Source organism: Myodes glareolus, chromosome 21 (genome assembly GCF_982192425.1).
Source record: "Myodes glareolus chromosome 21, mMyoGla1.1, whole genome shotgun sequence".
Lineage (NCBI taxonomy): Eukaryota > Metazoa > Chordata > Mammalia > Rodentia > Cricetidae > Myodes > Myodes glareolus.
Window position 1 is genome coordinate 40,167,276 of NC_142046.1, and position 22,529 is coordinate 40,189,804.

Genomic DNA, 22,529 nt, shown 5'->3' on the forward strand with positions numbered 1-22,529 from the left:
CAAGCGGCCCTTCCTACTACAAAGGCATATGGAAGAACAGTTGCAAAGCAGATAAAAGGCTTATGAAGTCAATCACACTGTTCACTCTCAATATTCCAAATTTCCTCCTGGAATGAATGGGAGTCCTAGAATGGTGCTGAGCTTAGAAAGCATCTCTGCCCTTCAAGCTTGTGCCTCCAAAAACCGAGTTCTATCTGCTAGGCTGGGTGTTTCCATCAATGCTTCATAACCCACAAACGGGTTCCCCAAACTGAATGATGAGTCACACCCTGTCCTACCCCACCAGATTCTCATCACTTGGTCAGCTCGTGTGCTCAGAGAAGCATAACTGAGAGCGTGAGATGTCAAGTGTGCCACAGGCTGTCCTGCCCCACCAACTTCTCATCACTCGGTTAGCTAGTGTGCTGAGAAAAGCATCACTGAGAACGAGAGATGTCAGGTACTCCCCAGGCTGTCCCGTGTTAGTCATCTTTATTTAGTTCTCCTGTGTCTTTGCTTGGCAGCCCAAAGAGATACTGTTCTGATTCCCTTTAATCTATGAGGTCAACTGCAGCCCACTTGCATGGTATTTTCCTTTCTTCTACTACAACTTGCTTGGTCTCATCTTACAATGAGCTGCTATATCTGGATGAAAGAGCAACTGCTTTACAAACCCTCATGTTCTGGGTGCTTCCTCTAGTTCTAGAGAGAGAAGATGCATGAACACCCTCAAAAAAGCAATAATATTGTCTCTAATATTAGATCTATTTATGAATTCCTGTACATGTGGAAACTGTATACACAGGGCTGCTTGGGAACCATCAGCAGGCAAAGGCTTCTGCAATATTCCATGTCTAGAAAAGCCAGGAAGTTGAACAACAAGGCTTCAAGGAGGACTTTGTCACTCTCTCTTTCAAACAAACAAACAAACAAACAAACAAGAAACCCACAACCTTTTGATTCCTCAAAATGTAGTACAACAGAGCTGGGTGTGTTGGTACATTCCTGGAATGTTAGCTAGCATCAAAAAAGGCGAGACAAAAAGCTTTCAACATAGCAAAACAGCAACAAAAATGAACTGAAATTCATAAAAAGAAAAAGTAGGCCAGTGAGATGACTCAGCGGGGAATGGCCAACCTAATGACCCGAGGTCAATCAAGGGGACCCATATAGGAGAACTGACTCTTGCAAGTTGTCCCCTGATCTTCACATATACACACTGTGGCACGAAGCCTGTGTGGGAGCACAACACACACACGTAGTTTAAATAAGTAATTTATAAAAAGGAAGGAGCTCATACAAGCTTCAAATTTGTCTACTTTGAAATGCAAATCAAATCTCTATCCTGCTATCAATGACTAAATGATGGCTACGGGTTTATAAGGAGCTCCAAAAGCCAATCAAACAATAAATAAAAGACTGTAAGAGACAAAGTAGAATATATTCGATAGATATTTGTCAAAAGAAGACTTGAAATTGGCCAACAGATATATGAAAAATGTTTGGCATCATTAATTAACTGGTAAACACAAATAAAACCACAATGATTTGCCTCTACCCCTATAAGAATGTTTATACCAAAAAGATACAAGATCAAAATTAATGGTGAAGATGTGAAAAATAAAACAACCCTCCCACAGTTAATCTACTATGTAAAATAGTATGTAGGTCACACACACACACGCACACACACACACACACACAATCACACACACCCCTATCATATAACCCAGTAATGCTACTGGCACATATATGTATATCCATAGGAAACATAATCAGTGTATCAACAAACCTGCACTGGCACGCACATTTTATTACTATTCACAGAAGCCAAGAGATGGGCTCTACACTGTTGACTGACAAATGGAAGGAGAAAATACAGTCCATGCAGAGTGGAATACCATTTACTCATCAAAAAAAGTGAGAAATTTCATTATTTGTTATAGTATGGCCATGGAGATTGTTATGTTAAATGGAGGAGTCCAAATACAAAAAACAGAAGTATAAAATGATCTCAGTTCCATACACTATCTGAAAATGTTTGCTGGTATAGTAGCTGTTGAGAGCACAGTGGTGGTTACCAGAGGCTGGGCAGAGGGATAGAGAGGGGAGAGGTCACTGGAAACCCTGATCCATGGTCACTAGTCACAACTACATAAGGGTGGGAACTTCAGTGTGCTTTAAGTGGTGGGGTAGCTACAGCTAATAGGAGCCTATTATAAACTTCCAAGAGCTAGAAGGAAGATATTTTAAGAGCTTTTACTAACAAAAAAGAAAGGAAGAAAGAAAGAAAGAAAAGGAAGGAAGAAAGAAAGAATGAATGAAAGAGAGAGAGAGAGAGAAAGAAAGAAGGAAAGAAAAGTGAGGAGTTAGTTTATTTAGACTTAAATGTCGTGTAATATCCACATCATAGCATATCACATGATATCCATCATCAGATATAGTTTGCTTGTCTGGTTTTATGACTCGGTTTTAAGCAATTTTTAGATGGCAGCTTTTTCTGCAAAGTATTACAATTTGAACAAATATTCCAGGAGCTAAATAGAGGTTAGGGCAGAGTGTTATTAAAGAAGAGTTGGCCTACATTCCAGCCATACAGCTGGTGACTTCAGGACATTACTTGTGCAGAGACTTCCTTCCTACCAGCTATAGTGGTGCATGCCTGGGATTTCAGTGTTTGCGAGACTGAAGCTTAAGGATGGTAGCTGGGGCTGCATCATGATCCCCAGGCAATGCAGGACACTGTCCCAACTGATCTCCCAAAAAAGAAGTTTGCTTCCTCAAGTAACACAGCAAAGAGCAAACCAGCTGACTAGACTCAACTCCTTGCTTCAACATGCACAGATAGCAAAGTGCCTATTACCAGCCTAATAGTCTTATATGTCTGACTTGGTCCTGAGAGTCTCCGTATAAATGTAACCCATATAATTTGAAAAACAGTTGGTATTCTATCTATGAAAGATGTAGCTCTGCCAGTTTTGAATAGCCTCAGCCAGAATACCAGGCAATGTTATCTGCAGCTCTTCTGGAATTATTGGTCACCTATGGCAAGTTTGTGTATTCCTATGTCCTACATGTTTTCACATGCATATGCACTGTGTGTGGAGGAGTGTAGCTTGACTCCCCATCCTCCAAACATATGGGTCACGCCAGTGTTCATCCCGGCAAAACACAGACTAGAGTCCTTCATCTGTGCTAACTAGACTTTTACTGTAATAGCTATCATCTTAAAATATTTGGAGGCAGAAATACAGAGAGGGTGTGATGAGAATGTGGTTTCCTGACAGGAAATTGAGCTTACCATGCAGCAGGCGCTGTTCCTGTAAGTGCAGAGACCTGAGCTCCACCCACTTTTTCTTCAAGGTTTGCTGTAAGAAAGACAGGGGGAAACGTTCTAAGTCTTAGGAAATACCAAGGAGGCAAGGCAATGGAGACATACAGCATGGCCAGCTACTCCCTTTCTTTAAAGACTTCTGCTGAATTACATAGGATATTAGAAATTCTGATTGCTCAGAGGTCAACAAGTATTCTCTGCAGGAACAAGGAAACCAATGAAGTTCATGTACCTTTATTTCTAAAATATAGAATCAGATTGCTTTTCCACATGAATTATACAGATAACGTGGAATATAAAGCACAGAGTCTTAGGGATGGAGAAGTTGCAGTTGTAAAAGTTTATACCAACAACTACAGATTAGTAAACACTTAGTAAATACCACCGTCAATCAGAGTTTGGGCTCTGAAATAATTCTCTTATTAGACATCTATCTAGAACACACTTAAGCATTCTAACTTTATTGTCCATTTTGAGATATCATCTCATGGAGCCCAGGTTAACCTTGAGTCTTAATCTTACTATGCAGTTGAAGATGATATTGGACTTTGGATTCTTCTGCTTTCAATCCCTAAGTACATGCTCCACCATACCATTTATGGTGTTCTAAGGAGCAATCCCAAGGCATGATGCTTGTTAAGCAAACATTCTACCAACTGAACTGCATCCCCAGCTTATACCCAGACTTCACAACTCTCTTTCCTTGGCTGCTATGGTAAATGAAAAGAATTACCCTCATGAGAATGAGGAGACCATGAGAACCAGCACCCAGCACGCAAGGCCTGGCCTGGTCCAGTCACAGAGCAGCCAAGTCAATAGAAGTTAAAGCCAACTGGGAAGCAGCCATATGGACAGGCAGGTGTGACATGCTCACCCTGCTTTCTGTTTCCTGCCCCCTGCTTTACCCCTGCCTTTGGCATTTTAGGTCCCCATAGCAAGGCCAGCATGTGGGCACAGCTCACACTTGCCAAGGGCATTTGCCCACAAGAAAGATGGCCTAGTTGGAAAAGAGCAATACTTTGTACACCATCACCTGGAGGGACCAAATGGTGATTAAATAGAAAGATTATTTTTAATGTACATTTGAAAGGAAATGGGAGAAAGAGAGGAAGAGAAAATCTCAAGAACATCATTAAATGAATAAGCGGAGCAGGGGTCATTCCTCGGTCTTCTCTGCCTTGAGGGATACATATCTCATCATTTAAGATTAGCTGTGAGACATAAATGCAGGATGGAAAACAGAAATGAACTTCAAGATACATCAAGCAGAAGCATCAAGAGTTAGCTAGGAATTTAGATCCTGTGCTAATATGTGGTTTCAATGTGTCTATTCAACACACAGAGCTCAGGCAAATTCCCTTCCTGACAAATGAACCCTGGCAGAGTATTAGGCACTAAGAAAAAGAGGCTGACAAAAGTTGCTAGCAGCTGGAGGTGCCTTAGGAGACAGGAACAAAGCAATGTCTCATAATCTGAGCCACACTGTGCGTTTACTTTCTGAGAGAGGCAGTCAAGCTGCCAGACCTGGCCCTGCAAGGGGAGCTTTGAAACTCAGTGTGGAGGGAATAGTACAATTGTCCCTTGGAAATGAAGAAGCTGACACTCAACTCCAAAGCATCTTCAGATGTGCAATTACAGGACGGCATGCTACTCAGTGTTAGGAATATTTCTTAGACGAACCTCTCTGCCAAGGCAAATAATTCCTCCCGGGTGGCACCAGGAACATATGGCAAGGGGAAGAGACAGAGAAAAGGGGAGACTACATGAAACCCGAAGACCGCATGTATGTTCTCCAGGGGCAGCCTCAGTAGCCTATGGGAATGGTCCTGATCCTCTCTGGGAAGAGGATCACCGCTTGACAGGCTTTCTTGACCCTCCCTAGGAAGGGGTCACTGCTTGACAGGCTTTCCCAGACGTGGAGTCAGGACCAAGGCAACTCCCAGGGGAGGGAGATTAAAATGAAACTCTCTGCCCAGTATTCCAAAGATGGGTGCCAGGGACCTGAATGAGGCCCCTGACTGTAATATTCAAGACTCTTTATATAAGGGGGTGTTGGGGAGCTGGGGTGATGCTTTTGACCAAACACTAAGGGCATGGATTTTCTCCAAGTAACAAAGAAACAGGCAGGATTCAAAAGAGACGCCAAGTAAAAATTTATAAATTCTGATTTTAAAAAATGAAAAATAAAACCAGTGCTCATAAGCATAAACAGTTGAGAGAAATAAGAACAGATAGATATAAAAAAAAGAATATTTTGTCAATAAAGTAGGAATCACATTTAAAAGCTAATTAGAAGGAGCACATTCCATATGGAAAACAGATAACAAGGATGCTGCTGATGTCACTAAGGCAGACAAATCAAAAGACCCTAAGGCATTTCTAACAGAACCCCACAAGATATTGTGAGGAGCAAAAAAGACAATGCATCTGATAAAATGGTTTGGCCAGAGCTAGTGTCACATGTCTTGCAGACATGAAGATCAGTGTCAATTTTAAACACTATGAATTGAGGTATGAGTCTGGACCTAATTAAGTTAGAGAGAAAAGTAGTCAGGAGAGTGAGGGAAAGAAAGACACACAGACACACAAGCATACACACACACACACACACACACACACACACAAAGAGAGAGAGAGAAACATACACATAGGCACACACATTCACACAGATACAGAGAGAGAGAGAGACAGACAGACAGACAGACAGACAGACAGAAAGACAGATGGACAGACACATAGGCACACACATGCACACAGACACACACACACACACACACACAGAGAAAGAGAGAGAAAGAGAGAGAGAGAGAGAGAGAGAGAGAGAGCAGGAAAGGAGCTGATATAATTAGAAAGTACTCTAGAAAAAATTACTAAGAGGGACAAAAGAAAGCATGAAAATAGAATGCATGAATAATTAGGACAAAAATCACATCTATAGCAGATGTTTACATGTTAAGAAAAAATGTTGTACCAGGCCCTGCCATATATTTGAAAACTTTATTAGAAAACACATATTAGAAAACTTTATTGACCAAAATAGAACCCACTAAAGCTTTTCCAAAAAGAACATCTGAGTAGTTTTACTACTAATAAAGAAATTGAAACTGTGGTTTGAAAGTGTTCCCCCCAGAAAGAACCCCAAGTCCTAATGATGCAGATGGCATTATAAAAATTCTACCAGAGAACAAAAGAGGAACAACCCAGCTCACGTCATAAACTTAGTAAGTTTAACACTGAAACCTAAGAAGCAGTCTGAGAAATAAAAATATAGGTCAATCAGGGTGATTTTCAAAATTCATCAATAGCAAAGTAAGTCTAAAGAAAATAAAATGATTGCAAATCTCCAGGTGACCATGTTGGATTTATGTTCAAACTTAAGGGTGCTTTTACACTTGAAAAATACTTAGTACCACTCACCATATTGATAGATATTTTTAATAAGTCTTTGAAAAGGTGTTCTTACCAGATGCATAGAAATGTATTGAATAAAATTTAATACATAAGCATCATAAAACCCAGTAAAAATCGGGTTTAGATGGGAGCCTCTTGAACCTGAAATGTATTCATCAAAAGAACTCATACCTAAAGTGAAAGAGCTGCAAGAATCACCTTAAAGGACAAAATAACAATGCCTCTGACTATTTCCCTCATCTGAAGCAAACCTAGCCGAGACAGCACAGCAGAGAAGGAAAGGAACCAGATCCATTTTTTTACAGCTACTATCCGTATAGAGCACAACAAACAACACACAAACAACTTAGGGGAGGCTGTATCTATGGTCTATTGAAGTGTTTGATTATTAACAACAGCATAAAATGATTGACGTATATCTATATCTAACCATAAAAATTTACCTTTACAAAAGACCATAATAAAATCATAACGTACAAAGATGATATAACAAATGACTATATGACCTATATGTAAACGATGATCAGATTTTTTTGAAAGATGCAAAGAAAAATGTTAAAATTGCTAAGACAACTGTGGTGATGAGGGTAAGGTGGAAATGGGAGGAAAGGAGGGAAGGGAAACTGTGACTGGGGTGATAGACAGACAGACAGACAGATGGATATAAGTCTTTAGGAACTGACACTATAAGAGCAAGTGTGGCCCTGTTGGGTAAAGTATGTCACTGTGAGAGCAGACTTCGAGGGTTCCTATACTCAGAGCATTCCAGTGTGGACACAAAGCACTTCTCGTTGCCTGTGGCTTAAGATGTAGAACTCTCAGCTCCTTTCCCAGCACCATGTCTGCCTGCATGCCACCATGTCCCACCATAATGATAATGAACTAAACCCCTAAAACTGTAAGTCACCCCAGTTAAGTATTTTCCTTTATAAGAGTTGTTGTGATCATGGTATCTCTTCACAGCAAGAGAAATCTAAAACAATAACCTACAAATAAGAATATAAAATATCTTATAATATTTAATGTTCTTGCCATTGACTTATCTATATAAAATGAAATGTCAATCAAACCTCTGGCATTTATTCATGGAACGTGATGATTTGACAGATGACCAACAGAATAAGAACACTGCCCAATTAGCTATCAAAACTGATTGCAAACTGAGTTGTTATAGAATAAACTTGTTGTACACTGTGAAGAAATATCTTTGCCAAGGTACCTTTGATTGTTTTGTTTGTTTGTTTTTCATAAAAGAGCTGACTAAGCAACAGCTAGGCAGAAAGAAGTAAGAAGTAGGTGGGAGACCCAAACTGAGAGGATACTGAGAAGAAGAAGGACAGAGTTGGGGGGAGGGGGAAGGGGTGATCATCAGTCAGACAGGGGATAAACATGCCATGCTAAAAAAAAAACCAGTGCTGCCACATAGTAGGCCATAGAGAAGAAATATGGGTTAATTTAAGTTATAAGATCTCACTAGCAACAAGACTAAGCTATAGACCAAGCATTTATAATTAATAATATGTCTCTGTGTAGTTATTTGGGGAGCCAGCTGATAGGATAGAACTGACTGTTGGGACAGAAAAACTTTTTCTACACTGAGTTGGATATAAAAAACAAATTAACTAGCATATCACAATAGAAAATATTTAAGTAAATCTGGATTTACATAAAAATTATTTTAAAATATAAGTTTCACAGCAATTTATTTGAGGAGAAAAGCAGAATATAAAGTAAATTTTATTGGGAGAACTGCTTGTGCATATGGGGAACAGTCCAATTATACCATACTTTATAGCACAAGCAAAGATGATTTCTGGATGAATTAAAGAACTCAATATGAAAAAGCAAAAGAAAAAAGCCTTATTTTTTTTAAAAAAAATTTAATGTAGATGACTGACAACTGATTAATATTTAGGAGCTTTTTTATAAACAAATATATCAAAGGTTTTTAAAGAACTAATAAAACAAAATTTAAAGCTCATTAGCCTACGACACTTTTAATTACCTAGAAACCAGTTCTTCAAGAGTAGCAGAGAAATATAAGAACATTTCTGGAAAGATCTAGTGGTCATTATTTAATAAAGTAATATGAGAGAATGACAAAAACCCACGGAAGAGTAAAATGAAGAATGCAAGCACAACAATGAGACACATTAGTGTATGCTTTCACCTCAAGATATTCATAATAAAATTTCATATTATGTATGCTTTAATTGATAAAATACCCTAAAGAAAATATGAGGAAAGTGGATTCTTAAATAAACATTCAAAGTAAATTTAAGGACCTACTTATATTCTAGAAAAGAACAGAGATTTTGAAAGGCTTGCACATTGATAGTTAAAACTAGCTAATAATGCACATTGAAATTCCAGAAATTTTGTTAAAATTATGTTCAAAGAGTATAACTGAAAACTATGAAATAATATTTTTAAGTAAGTACTTTCATTTTATATACATAAATGTACTATTTCATGTAATAAAACATAAAATAATTAGTCTATTTTTCGTTACCCTTATTTAAAACAAGAGATTGAGAACATCTGAAAGAAGATATTCAGCAAGATTATTTGCTGTTTACAAAAAAATTAAACTTTGGAAATTTTAATAAGCCTAAAGATAGTATAAAATTCTTATTACCTCTCATATAAACACAATAAAAATTTTAGAAGCAGTTCATTAAAGTGAAGAATATACAACAATTTACAGTATACTGAAGATCCTAGCCAATGCTATATGAGAAGAAAAGTAAATTAGTTAAATAATTGAACTAAAGATATGAAACTTAAAAGACAAAAGGTTATCTTTTTTTGTTAGAGAATGCATTTGAAAATGCATGAAGGTAATTATTCTGGAGTATGTGAAGTATGAAATAAAAATGGAAAAACATATTCAAAATTTGAAAAATGAAAGCCACAAAGATTTCAAATGTTTTCATGTATTGTATGAGTAAAATTTAATTCCTTTCCATATCTGAGCAGAGAGGATTCATCAATGATTTTTTAATTGATTTTAAAATTCATGGAGATAGACACTACTGCAAGAGTGTCAAACCCAATATTAATTAGACTTGCTAATCAGTGATCATGGTAGAAGGAAAAGATTCTAGATAAAATATAAATAGTGAAATCAATAGTTAATGAGTGTACTTCAGGCGAAAAACTAATGAATGCAGGTTTTTAACAAAGTACAATAAGTAGCTTGCTTGTAGCCAAGCCATCTCTGCATAGGCTGATTGCTCCGTTATCCTACAGGAGTGGCACTAAGATGAGATTATCAATTGGAGAAGTCAGGAACATCTTTGACTCGCTTTTTCAGAGTTTGGAATTCATAACTTGGAAGACTCACCAATCACCAGCCTAGAGAATTGAGATTTTTTTAAAAAAATACTTAATATTATATATACAATATTCTTTCTGTGTGTATGTCTGCAGGCCAGAAGAGGGTGCCCAACCTCATTACAGATGGTTGTGAGCCACCATGTGGTTGCCGGGAATTGAACTCAGGGCCTTTGGAAGAGCAGGCAGTGCTATTAACCACTGAGCCATCTCTCCAGCCCAAAAGAACTGAGATTTTGAAAACCTTCCAAGAGCCATGCACTGAGCATCCTGCATTAGGCACTGTCACTTGTGACCTTTTTCCTTCCTTTCAAGGTAATAGTGTGTTCGTCAATGGAGGCGAATTCAAGGACAGCCACAGGGTTGGTGGCAGATAGTCCACTTTTAGGAAGGTGCAGAAGGAAAGGAGGCAAAGGACCCTGGGAAAGCAAAGTGATGGGCCTGCCAGCACAGTGCAGCACTCAGCGCACACCCCCACTCTTGTTTCCTCCTTAACCAAAATGTAAATCAAGAGTGTCACAGGTGCATCAGTGAATAGTTCTTCAGGTAAGATGCCTTCCCGCTGGCTCTCTAAGCCTCCTAGACTCTGAGTGGGGAAGGAAGAGGGTGATTTACACATATTCACCGTCTTAGCTATTCCTGAGAAAGTAATTGCGTGGCCCTTGACAAGTCAGCAGTTTAGATGTGTCCCGCCATTTCCCCTTCAAGGGCTATCTCAGTTCCTCAGACAGATCATTATTCTACTCCTCATATATTCAAGGACGAAAAAGGATGCGCTCTCTTAAATCAAATTACCTTTAACGCCTGCAGCTTTGCTTCGAGCTCTGCTCTCCTGTGAATCATTGTTCCGTTAAGAGTCTCTATCCTGTTTGAAGAGAAAGAAAAGGTGGGGGTAAATCGCAGAGCTCTGCCTTCAAAGAGGTACCATCCCTGTGAAGCACCACATGTGAAGAACAGACTATACCAGAAATTCAACATAAATGCCAACTTTCCCAATGCGTTTAACTATGAGTGTGGACACTTGAGCATATGAACCTAAGCCAAGTTTTCCAAGAACATTGGGAGAGAGAAAGGGGAATGAAAAACTGTCTGACAAAAAGTAGAGAGAAAGATGTTGTTAATTTGCAAACCCTAGCTCATTTTCTAGAAGGCACTATTTGCTAATGGTGGTTGCTCTCCACTAGAATTGATTCTTGCCTGGACAAACTGAATAATCTCAGCCATTTGGTGAATGTTCACTGGACTTCTACTATGAGCCAGATAGGATGTCAACAAAAATGTTATTCAGGACATTCATTACAGGGGGCTCAATGTGCTAGTTGAAGCAGGGTAATTTTGTCTGCAACCTCGTATTGCTATTTTATCTCAGACCCTTTAGTTTACAAAGGCCATGTTAGAATTATCAGTTTAACAGTGCTCTTCTCTTCCTACATCAAAGATTTTTCTAAAAATAGGAGGTTTGTTCTCTCTGGAGCTGGTTTGTTTTGATTGTTGTTTTGACTACAAATTTCCCATCTGAGTATGATAGCTAATTTCACCTTTGAATCATACTCTTAAGCATTTGAAAGTATTTGTTCTAATTCCTTTTGACTAGTGCCTTGTAATTTTGTTCATAGAAGTGTGAGAAAAATTTAAAATGTGGTAAGAACACTATATGTGAACCACCTACTCTTCCGGCATCACACCCAACACAATAAGATGATAGTCTAAATTCGGTCTGATTTCTAATCGAGACAGTCTCTGTGTGGTGGGCAACAGAATCAGTATGAAGCTTCATAAGACTCTCAGTGTTGCTCAAGCCTGTCTAAATAAGGGATGTGCACAGCTGTAGAGATGCGCCCTTCCTTCAGTATTTGTCCACACTATCTCATGGTTTACCAATCATCTATTTCTAAGAACCATCTCTAACCTTATTTATCTGTGATCTTCTTGCCTTATCTATGTGGTACCTATTTTTCTGACTCTAACCAATAGCATTTTATCTATCTGGTTCTAGGTTTCTTTGAGGCCAGATCTTTCCTAACTTTTACCCTTGAGAACGAGAGTTCAGAGTGCGGGTCCCCACTCTGCCCTCATCAGTCACCCATGAAACTGCCTCCACACACCCACCCAAAATTTCCTTTGAAGTATCCATGAAGAATCTAGAAGATTCTGCTGGCAGCTCACCAAAAACAGCTGAAACTGGAAAGAGCAAATGCAAATCCATGGCAGGTTAAGTCCCGTTGTCACTCACTACTCAGCTGAACTTAACTAATCCCTCTTTACCTCGGGCACTAACTGTACATAAAGAAATAAACCCAGGCTGACAACGAGGCTTCAGAACAAAAACAGTTAGGTAACACTGAAACCACCTAACTCAGAATAAAATGTAAACTCCCTGGCACAGTAATGCTTCTCGAGATCTGATGTTTGGCCAACTATGACTTCATTGCTCATGCTTTCTCTCTAATCCACTAGCTGCCAAATTCACCTTGTCCTCAGGGTATGCGAAATCCTTTTCCAGGGCTCAAAGACATTTTTCTTTACCCCAGTGTTCCTACCAGAAGTTTATATGGCCACTCCTTCCTCAGCTCCAATCGTACATCGCTAAAGTGGAGTACATTGAACATCAAAACTCAGCTGACCACTTTCTTACTCCCCTGTTGCACTATTCTCTTTCCTTATATTGGTTATGAATAACTGCAACTAAAATACTTCAAGTTTTTCTTAGAAATCTTCTGTAATTTTTAGAGTTCAACGGTCTTTATTTTTGCCTTTTTAGAACATACACAGAGAAAAAAACTTAATATTTGCTCAGTATATATGATCTTAATGCAACAATAAATTCAATTATAATTGCTTATTATAATTGGGTTCTTGGAACAAACAAAAGCAAGCCCAGTGCTGTCTGTATGACATTGTGATGCAATGTCTATCCTTGTAGATTTATGTCCTTGAGGTTTTTAAAATCAGCCTCAAAGATTAAGCCCATTGAACAGCTGGGAAGACCAGTATCATTCTGATCAGTTGAACATGAGTACATGTTACTATGTATATTCCAAGGTGGGGAACATTGAGGAATTTTTTTCACTAACCCTTATGGAACAGTAACAGAGGAAAACAAGATGTTTGAGAATATGAGAGAGAAAAATGGTATAGCTGAAAGATTACAGGAACCATGAAAGCAGGACTAATCTCTCTTGGTCCAAAGAAATGTGTGCCAGTTTTATTGAATCAGATATTAAAAATACATTAGCAAATGATATCCCTTCTACAAAACACTTTTGTCTAGTGACATTCCCTGACTTCAGATGTTGACAATACGTTCATGACTCATGAAACCCTGAGAAACAAAAGAACCCCATAAAAATGTCTGCACCCATCCCAAAGTTGTGTGTGCTGCCTTGTTTTCGGTGACCCACAAATAGTCTATCCACTTACAGCAACACCCGCCCCCCCAGACATTCTTAGACACCAAAACGTCTTTGAAACCCCACAGCAACTAAGTGGATATTTACGTTAGCAGATTTCCTGATGATCGGATCAGGTCAACCACTTGTTTGTGGGTAAAGCCTTCTGTGCTCACACCATTGATATTTGCAAGGATGTCACCTGGGAGACGCCAAGGAAAATCAGTATTTTATTAGTTACTTAAGCGAAGCCTCCTGACGTGGAAATGAAGACAAGCAAGCAAGCTCCACCCCCAGTGTCGCTCAAGAAAATTCCAAGCAACCACTTCTTCCCAACCTTCACTCTCAAAAGAGTTTCTTGCTATTTAAATAGCTTCTAGCATGTGCAGGGCTAGGTTACCAGCTTGCAGGCCGGCGCAGTGAGCGGGGCTGTCTTCCTGTACTTTGTAGATCATGGTACATACTTCCGAGGAGGAGATGTTCTGGTTCTGGAGCCTGTAGGTCTATAAAATTGAAGTGGGTACATGGTAACTTTTCAAAGACGTCAGCAAATATTTGTCAAAACATCAACGCGTGCCAGCAGCATTAAGTGGCACAATAGGTAAGGGGAAAGGCCAACTTGGAAATGCTTTCCTCGCTGTACACTGAACGGAAGGTACCAATTTTGTAATTCCAGCAGATCATTGGCAGCCAATTCCATTCATAAAGAACATCTGGCATGAACAAGAGAGTGGGATGCAAGTGGCTCTAAATGGTCTGTTTTCAAATCCCAGAGACCACCCGATGCTATCACTGTGTATTTACTAAGGAAGAAATTAAACTTCTTATTCTCCGTGGGATGAAACAGTGGTAGCCATGTGCAAAGGAAAAGCTCCTTGTGGGTCTTGCAGGCTAAAGCAGGCACTGGGGAAGAGTATGAGACACAAAATATCCAGCAGGAAGACTGCGGATATTTCAAATATCCAACATAATAAAACCGGCAGTGATTATAGTAAATCAGAGTTCTGCAAATGAAGGCAATCTGTCCTGTGTTTGTTCTAAGTGGCCTAATAGACTAGATCAATTTCAGTTCTCAGTGCACAAGACCCCTCCTGCCCTGAATTCTTACCAGTTCCTCAGTCATCCAACTAAACAAAAAGAGACATGCTTCCCCAAGTGTCTCTGTTTGATACAAAAACTCAGTGGTACTGGGTTTTATTGATGATGTTTTTAGTTTTCACGTCAAAATGTGTAAAACACTAAGGAGACATTTGATACATATAGGACTCCCATAACTCCAAACAAGCATGCTTTCCTACTTAATAATTTTAGTTGTGGAATGGAATTCCATCTAGAACCAAAATCAGTGTTTTGAGTTGTCTTTTAAAGATCTGATTACTAAAAATTAAGCCACATTATTGTTTCCTTCTCGAGAAATCTATGGCTGAGACGCCATAATCAGTTGCAAGCATGTTGCTTTAAGAGCTAGCCACTTGGTCCTGCTAAATGCTACAAGATGTCTGCTCAACTATAAAGTGTTTAGAATCCTCTATTTGAAAAGCAGAGAAGCTTCGCAGGTCCCACCTGAATCAGAAACCTTTTTGAGAGTTTCCTGCCCTAGATCACACCACAGCTCAGCTCCTTCTCGAAACAGAAGCCAAGCTAGTTTATGTGCTGCAAGAGCCAAGGATTGAGCTAATACACCTTCTAGAAGCTACTGTTCTAGCACTCCCCATCAACAGGGAGACCCGCCCTCCACTCCCAGGTGTCAAGGTGAACAAAGTGCAGTTGTCAATTTGGGGATTAGAGACAGAAAGCAAACCCAAAAGCCATGTAGACTCAGAAAAAAATACTTTGTAGTGGCGTTTCATTTGTGTTTTTAATAAATAAGCTTGCCTGAAGATGAGAAAAGCAAAACAGCCATACTGGTCAGTCTTACACCTTTAAATCCAGTAGTCACACTAGCTTGCCATAGAAACCAGGAAGTAATGCACACCCTTAATTCCAGAACTAGAGAGGATTATAAAACAGAAGACAGCTCTCATTCTCCATCTCATTCGGAGGTTTCCTAGAGGCAGGATTCATCATTTTGGAACTGAGGTCAAGGTAATAACCAGTGGCTGGCTGCTTTGTTTTTCTGATCTTCAGGGTGAACCCCAATATCTGTCTCTGAGTTTTTATTACGCCCCATCTTATACCCATATCTCCTATCCTGACACTGTCATTGGCTCGGAAAGCAATTGTCAAGAGCACTGCTGTGAATTGTTAACTTCTGAGATAACATGTATGTACTGTTATCTAGCTTAGGGCTAGAACTACCAGGTCTCCTTGAGCTCCTAAACTGTCATGTCTCTGAGGCCCCTTGTCTAGTAATGATGATGTGTATGATTCTACACACACTCTTGCGGTGAAAGAGACAAGGAAGGATGTAGCAATGTGACCCACTAGTGGGAAAACAAGACAGGCAGGCCCTCGGTCACCCTGCTTCCAGTTGCTACCACGAGGCAACCTTGAAGAGGCCCGTAATGGGCATGCAGCATCCCTTCAAAGAAAGGCAAATGGCTCCTGTGAGGAGACCATACTTTCAAAATCTTATAGATATCCCCCATTATTGTGGAAAATTATGTCTCCATGTTTTTATGGTAAACTTTAAAGTAGGGATCTCAGAAAGCAGAAGTCTTTTCTCCCACGACTTCCTTGATCATTCCAGGTTGTTTCTTTACTCAGAGAGCATGTTTAAGGCAGCAGTTTCCTCCTCTGGCTACTAAAATATACACCAGGTTTCCTTTTATGGGGTTGATATCACACCAAGGTTTTCCAAAAGCAGCACTCGGTGGAGCGAAGATCTAAAATCTGACGTAGAGCATAAGAACCCGATTGTGCAAAGCACATCAGAAAGAAAGGCAGAAATGATGTGAAAACTTGAGACTGGAGTTGTTACTACTGCTCTCGATTGAACGACAGCCCACGTGACCGCCTCCATTCGCCATCTTCACAAACATAATCGTGAAAAGACAGACAGCACATAAAAAAATTCTTGGACAGCCACACTGAAACCCATAAAGAAGGGTAAAAATTTCTACCCATGGTTTTCAAGTAATAGAGTTATTATCTATTATTATCTATATATTATAAATAATATTACATATCTATTATATATATATAAATAATAACATATGTAATTATTATATATCTATTATTATCATGGGGAAAGGGTTACAAATTTCTTATTGTACCCAATAAGAAATGCTGGGTCTCTGTTAAGGTATATATGGATTTATATATAAAATTTACCATCTCACAAGTATTTTTCTTAACTTGCCCTTTTATTTTTTGACACAGGGTTTCACAATGTAGTCCTGGCTAGCCTGGAACTCCCTTCCACCCTCTGCCTCCCAAGTGCTGGGATTAAAGCCATGGACCACCATGCCTAGCTCAAGTATTTAAAATCTGATAGATATACAGTACAAGAATATGATTATATGAAAATAAACTTCTGTAAAATGTCCTTTGCTTTCCTCTTAAGGTCCTGAAATGTCAAGCATCTGTGTCTGACCAATCCTTTAGACTGTAGTGACTGGGCCCAAGGAGAAAGTGTGTCTCTAGGGAAACAGAAGTTCCAGTGTTTCCTCTCCCTGGTAGTACTTAGTGTACTGAAAATCAGTCACACACTAAATAAAAGCCAGTCCCCATCATCGTTCTAAGCCTGTCCTAACCACATCGCTCTTTCCAAATATTATGGTGTAATTAGTGTCTGCTTCTTCCTTGAAAATCTAGAATGTTTACAAACTGCCCACCTGTATTTCAAATCCAAATGCTCCATTGTCCTGCTTTTCCACAGTAACAAGCTTTCTGAAAGAAAAAAGTTTAAACTGCATAAGTAACAAAGCATCATATTTGGAATATATTTAGCATTAACAATTACTGTTACAATAAAAACTAGTTTTCATTTCTGTAATTTTATTATGGATTAGTGGTGCATACTATTGTGAGCATGTGCAGGTGTAAATGCGCGCACGTGTGTGTGTGTGTGTGTGTGTGTGTGTGTGTGTGTGTGTGTGCACCCACACGCGTGCGCACATACTGGAACACTTATATCCATAAACATCTCTGACAGAGACCTAATAAAAAAGAAAAAGGAAGGAAGGAAGGATGGAAGAAAGAAAGAAGGAAAGGAAGAAAGAAAGAAAGAAGAAAGAAAGAAAGAAAGAAAGAAAGAAAGAAAGAAAGAAAGAAAGAAAGAAAGAAGGAAGGAAAAGGAATCTCTTTACCTTTGAGACCAGGAAAATTCACCTAGAGAACTTGATCTGGCCAAAGCAAGCTGAAAAATACAAAGATCGCAGAGTTATCTCAAGGTCTTTAAGATGTGTCTGCAACTGTTCTGGGTTACAAAGGACTTTGTTCTTCATCATCATCCTGGAAACTTTATTAGGTAAGATTAGTACTGTCCATTCTCTCACAACAGCGAAGGAGAGTCTGGGAGAAGAGGGACTCCCAGACATTCTATTGAGACGATGAAGAGAGGCTCAGATAGTAAGATACTGGGTGAGGAGAATGTTTGCTCCCTGTATCAGAACGTCAAGTTTCTAAGGATTGCTTTATGTCTAACCCAAGATTATGTTAACCTCTCAAACTGAGCTATAGCAATTTACAACCATACTGAAACTCCTACCCAGAGTTTGGCATGGAAACCATAGTCCATATTTTCTGTAGCTGCAGACGAAATGCTTATATTTACTGTAACAGTTCTACATGTTACTCCTTTTACCAGGTTAAGATAATCTGTAAAGAATGAGCTCACATACAGAAATATAATTTAAGACGCTGGCAAAATGGCTCAGTAGGTAAAGATGCTCACAAGCCTCACCGCATAGGTTTGATCAGTAGGAAGGGAGAACCATCTCCTGCAGTTTATCTTCTGATACTTCCTCATGCATAGCATTACACGCATGCACATGTGTGCATACACACACACACAGGGAGAGAGAGAGAGAGAAAGAGAGAGAGAGAGAGAGAGAGAGAGAGAGAGTGTCACTAGCACCACCACCCACACACAAGTAGTTAGAATAGAAAATAAGAAATAGATTCAGAAAAATAATAAAGGAGGGACTCCAAACCCCAATTCTGATTATGATTTATTTTCACAATAGTTTAGGAAGAGCGTAGTGAGATTTCCTGCCAAAACTGTGAAGAAACCTCATAATGCTATAAATAACAACACTTTCACTCCTCTGCTCATTTTGGGAAAAGTCATATAAACAATAAGGCTCCGGGACAGACCCAAATTCTTATAAAGAGAAAATGTCAGCAACAGGAGAGACCTTCATCTTAAGGGACTGTGACCAGTTTTAGTTTTGGTTTCCTCTGTTTACGAAACATTTTATAGATGACAGTTATTAATTAGTCCTTTCTTAAATATTGTTCTAAGGACTTCAAACATATCATTAATCCCCTAATTAAGCCATGATATTTAAAAAATATTTTATTTTTATTATATACTTATATGAATATTTTGCCTGAACGTATGTATGTACATGGTGTGCATGACCTATGTCTGTGCAGGTCAGAAGTCATCAGATCCTTGGAACTGGAATTAAAGACTGCCTGTCAGGAACTTCCATGAGAACACCAGAAATTGAATCCAGGTCCCCTACAAGAGCAGCAAGGGCCATGACATTTAACTGCCAACATAATGTAATTGTCATTCATAAACAATCAAAATGGTAGATCAAAGAGGTTGATAATGATAACTAAAAATAATGTGAAGATAAAACCCAGACATAGAAAATACATATGAGAAATTAATGCATACAGGACAAATTCCATAGATGCCTACATTACCATAAATTCAAATTGCCAGGTACCAAATGCCAACAAGTTCACAAATTTTCTGGAATGCCTCGATGTTAAAAATTCAGCCACCAGTCACTACATATAATGGAGAGATGATGTCACCACACAGGCTTCATGTGTAACAGCTGCATTGTCCTCTTTTGTCAGATGTGCCTGGAGTCCCAAACAGGAAGGCTCAGGCCCCAAATTACCCTCTAGGCTTGTAATAAGTTTCTAATGTTAATTTATAAGGACTAGTTATGGGATAGTTGCAGCAATTTGGATGGTTTGTCATAATCTGATTTTCTGCCTTAATACTTAGTGTACACACACACACACACACACACACACACACACGGTGGGGGGAGGCATGGAAAAATTAACAGGGTTAGGAACTTTTCAGTTACATCAGAAAGCTGCATCCCTGTGAATTGGGGCTAAAAAAAGAAGGTGATATTCACAAACATCGCACCCTTACATTGTGTTCATATTTTCTTGATCTATTTTCAATATCGCCATCTCCTTGGATTCACCCTTCATTCAGATTGACAAATACTCAGTTCAGCTGTATTTAATTTTGTTAATTACAATCCCAGTGGAGGGTTTTGTGTTTTTAAAACGTTGCTCTTACTATTATGGTTTGCCATCTCGCATTACCGTCCACACGGAGGCTTGTATGTGCCCATGTGTACCCATCTAGATGAAGAGCGCATCTGATTGAACGCTTCACTTCTTCAGCTAATCATCTGTGTGCTTTGGGACTCTGGAGAAATAAACTGGCTTTATTTCTCACCTCGGTGATTCACAGAGGCCTAGAGTAGAATGTGACTTTAAAAATAGTAAAACAGACAGACAGAACTAAACCTCAGACGCCATCTGCAACTGAAAGATGGTGAGAGATCCCGAGTAAGACATTCAAGTTCAGTCAGATGCGCTAAGATCCTCTTTAACTTTGTCCTTCATTAAATTAAAGCTTCATGAGAAAAAAATCAAAGATGATTTTCAAAAGATAAAAATGTGAAAAATTAAACACAGGCGATTTTAGTATTCACTGAAACTCCCTCCCTATACTATTCTGTTTTATTATTTTACTTGTATCTTCATACTCTTTACTTATTTTTCTGATTTCTACACCCCTACCCTGGCAAGAGATATTTTTGTCAAGGCTGGACCCTGACAATCTAAAACATATAAAAGGATTTTAAAACCATCAAGTAGTATAGAAAGAGGGCTAAGAGAAAATAAACTAAAATGGTGGTATCTTAAGACCTAATGCTAAATAAACTAATGTTAACAATTAACCAGTCCTCAAGAACTAACCAATTGGCAAGAACTAAGAAAACATCTGACTAGCACAGTGTTCAGTGTCCCTTTCTTAGCCCCATAGACATAGAATTGATGTGAGCCTCAGGATTTCCTCAGTATGCCTTTTCAGTGACAGGTTATTATGGATAGACTCAACTCTAAAATTTAAAATAGATCAGACTTCTCCATTCAGGCAAGGAGTTGCTCACCTCTCTCCTTGTAACAGTTATGTGTAGCTTGCTGGGTAAATAGTAATGAGGAACACTCCCGTGGCTGATATGTTTGGGTTACCAGTGACACAAAACGTCCAGACAAAACCAGATTATAAATTAGTTTCCATTCTGGACTGGAGGAGATTTTAAACAATGAGTATATAAATACAAAGCAATTTAAATGCATTAGCTACCGTGAAACTCTCTGATGGTGGCCAATCACACAAAGTCTTCTTGGTTTTGATCTGAGCTGTCCAAAGGGGTGACATAAAAAGAAACTACTCACAGGCATCTGCCTTGCTCCCCTGCTAAACTGCTTGTTACTTGGAGTGTGTCCTAAGGCCTTCTCAAGGGTTTTCTGAATTAAGTTTTTTCTGTGTCTGTCTCCCTGGCATGCATCAGCCCTATTTGAAGATTTGACCTTGGAGTAGGTGTTGAGCAGACAGACTGCCCTCCCAGCCAGAGTCTTCCTGTGTTGTAGTGATGGCACACACACAAGAAAGAAATCATGAATGGAGAACTGGTGTGCAATTCACAGCATATGCTGGCAACAGCTGTCTTTTATTACACATTATCTAATATGAGAAGTCTAGGTTTAGCAATTTGGCAGACTTGAAAGCAGCACATTCGGCTCTGACTACAGCAAACCAGGCTCCTTAGCGTCTTAGACTTAGGAGTCTAGTGATGTCTGGGACTGATCGCAGGGACGTTCCTCTGCTTTTGGGGAGACGACTTAAAAGGCAAGGCATTAATATTCCACACCGTGTGTCTCCTGCTAAACAGCGATTCGCAGGTCTCTCTTTAGTGGAAAACCAAGACCAAACACAGCAGCTGTCGGCGGGCAAAGCAGAGAGGAAGTCGGAAACACGGCTTGATGGTGAAACCTCCTAAACGCAGCTCAGAGACCAACACAGAAGCACTTTGGCTGCGAAGGCAGACCTTTGTTTTTGTCCTGGCTCTATGGACTCATTTCCTGCGAGAGTTGTGGGTGTAGTTAGGGGAAGGACTGGATACAGAGGTGGTCTTCTTCTTTTTTTTTTAATACTTTATTTCGAATTATGATTCTTCCCAATTCTCTGCCTATCTCACTTTCATTCTCAACTGTTCCATGAATACAGTTCTCCACATCTTTTGAAAGTCAGACAATTAAGACAGAAAGGATCAAGCTACCCAAAGACACACCAAAATAATGAAACTGAAGCCAATGCCCTAACTTATAATACCTCTAAGGGAGCTAAATAGGACATTCCAGCTTCCAGGAAGGTCTGATTATAGCCCCACACCTTTTTCAAAACAAGAACGGTTGAGTATTTGAACCAGCCTAACACTGCAGAATTGATTTTGCCTAATGAGATACTGGCAAAAGTCCAAAGAACATCCCTGTGGGCAGAACTCAACTGAGAACTACACCCATTACAAGCATTTAGCACCATCCCTACCTGAAACTGTGTCTGAAACCAGCTTTCTAGAACCTTCCGATTTAGTGAAAATTTAATCACTCAAAGAAAACTAGACAATGGCAATCAATTTGGGTCTAATTCATAATTAAACTGCATACCTGTGTGCCAGGTTCCTGATTCTCACTGCCACACTAGGCAAGAGCCACCTTCATTGCAGCCTTGTGAGAGTGTCAGGCAGGCACTATCTCTACCCCTTGGACATGGCATGCTTACAAGACTTCCCTTCTCTTCCATCAACCTCCCTCAGGGTTTTATATTGCAGGGGCTTTGCCCCAAAAACCTATGTTCAAAA

General features: G+C 39.3%; 1 protein-coding gene across 2 annotated transcripts in view; it reads right to left on the reverse strand.

Moving 5' to 3' along the window:
- The window catches only part of Cytip (cytohesin 1 interacting protein), a 67,772-nt gene that overhangs the window by 6,444 nt on the left and 38,799 nt on the right, over nucleotides 1-22,529 (reverse strand). Inside the window, exons 2-7 of one of the 2 annotated variants that reach the window (XM_048425780.3) lie at nucleotides 17,700-17,749; nucleotides 17,226-17,280; nucleotides 13,850-13,952; nucleotides 13,558-13,651; nucleotides 10,856-10,925; nucleotides 3,281-3,347 (exon numbers count right to left, since the gene is read on the reverse strand). In XM_048425780.3, coding sequence (XP_048281737.2) covers nucleotides 3,281-3,347; nucleotides 10,856-10,925; nucleotides 13,558-13,651; nucleotides 13,850-13,952; nucleotides 17,226-17,280; nucleotides 17,700-17,749 — 439 coding nt within the window. The remainder of the gene's footprint in view (nucleotides 1-3,280; nucleotides 3,348-10,855; nucleotides 10,926-13,557; nucleotides 13,652-13,849; nucleotides 13,953-17,225; nucleotides 17,281-17,699; nucleotides 17,750-22,529) is intronic. The other variant, XM_085681111.2, reaches the window with a different exon arrangement.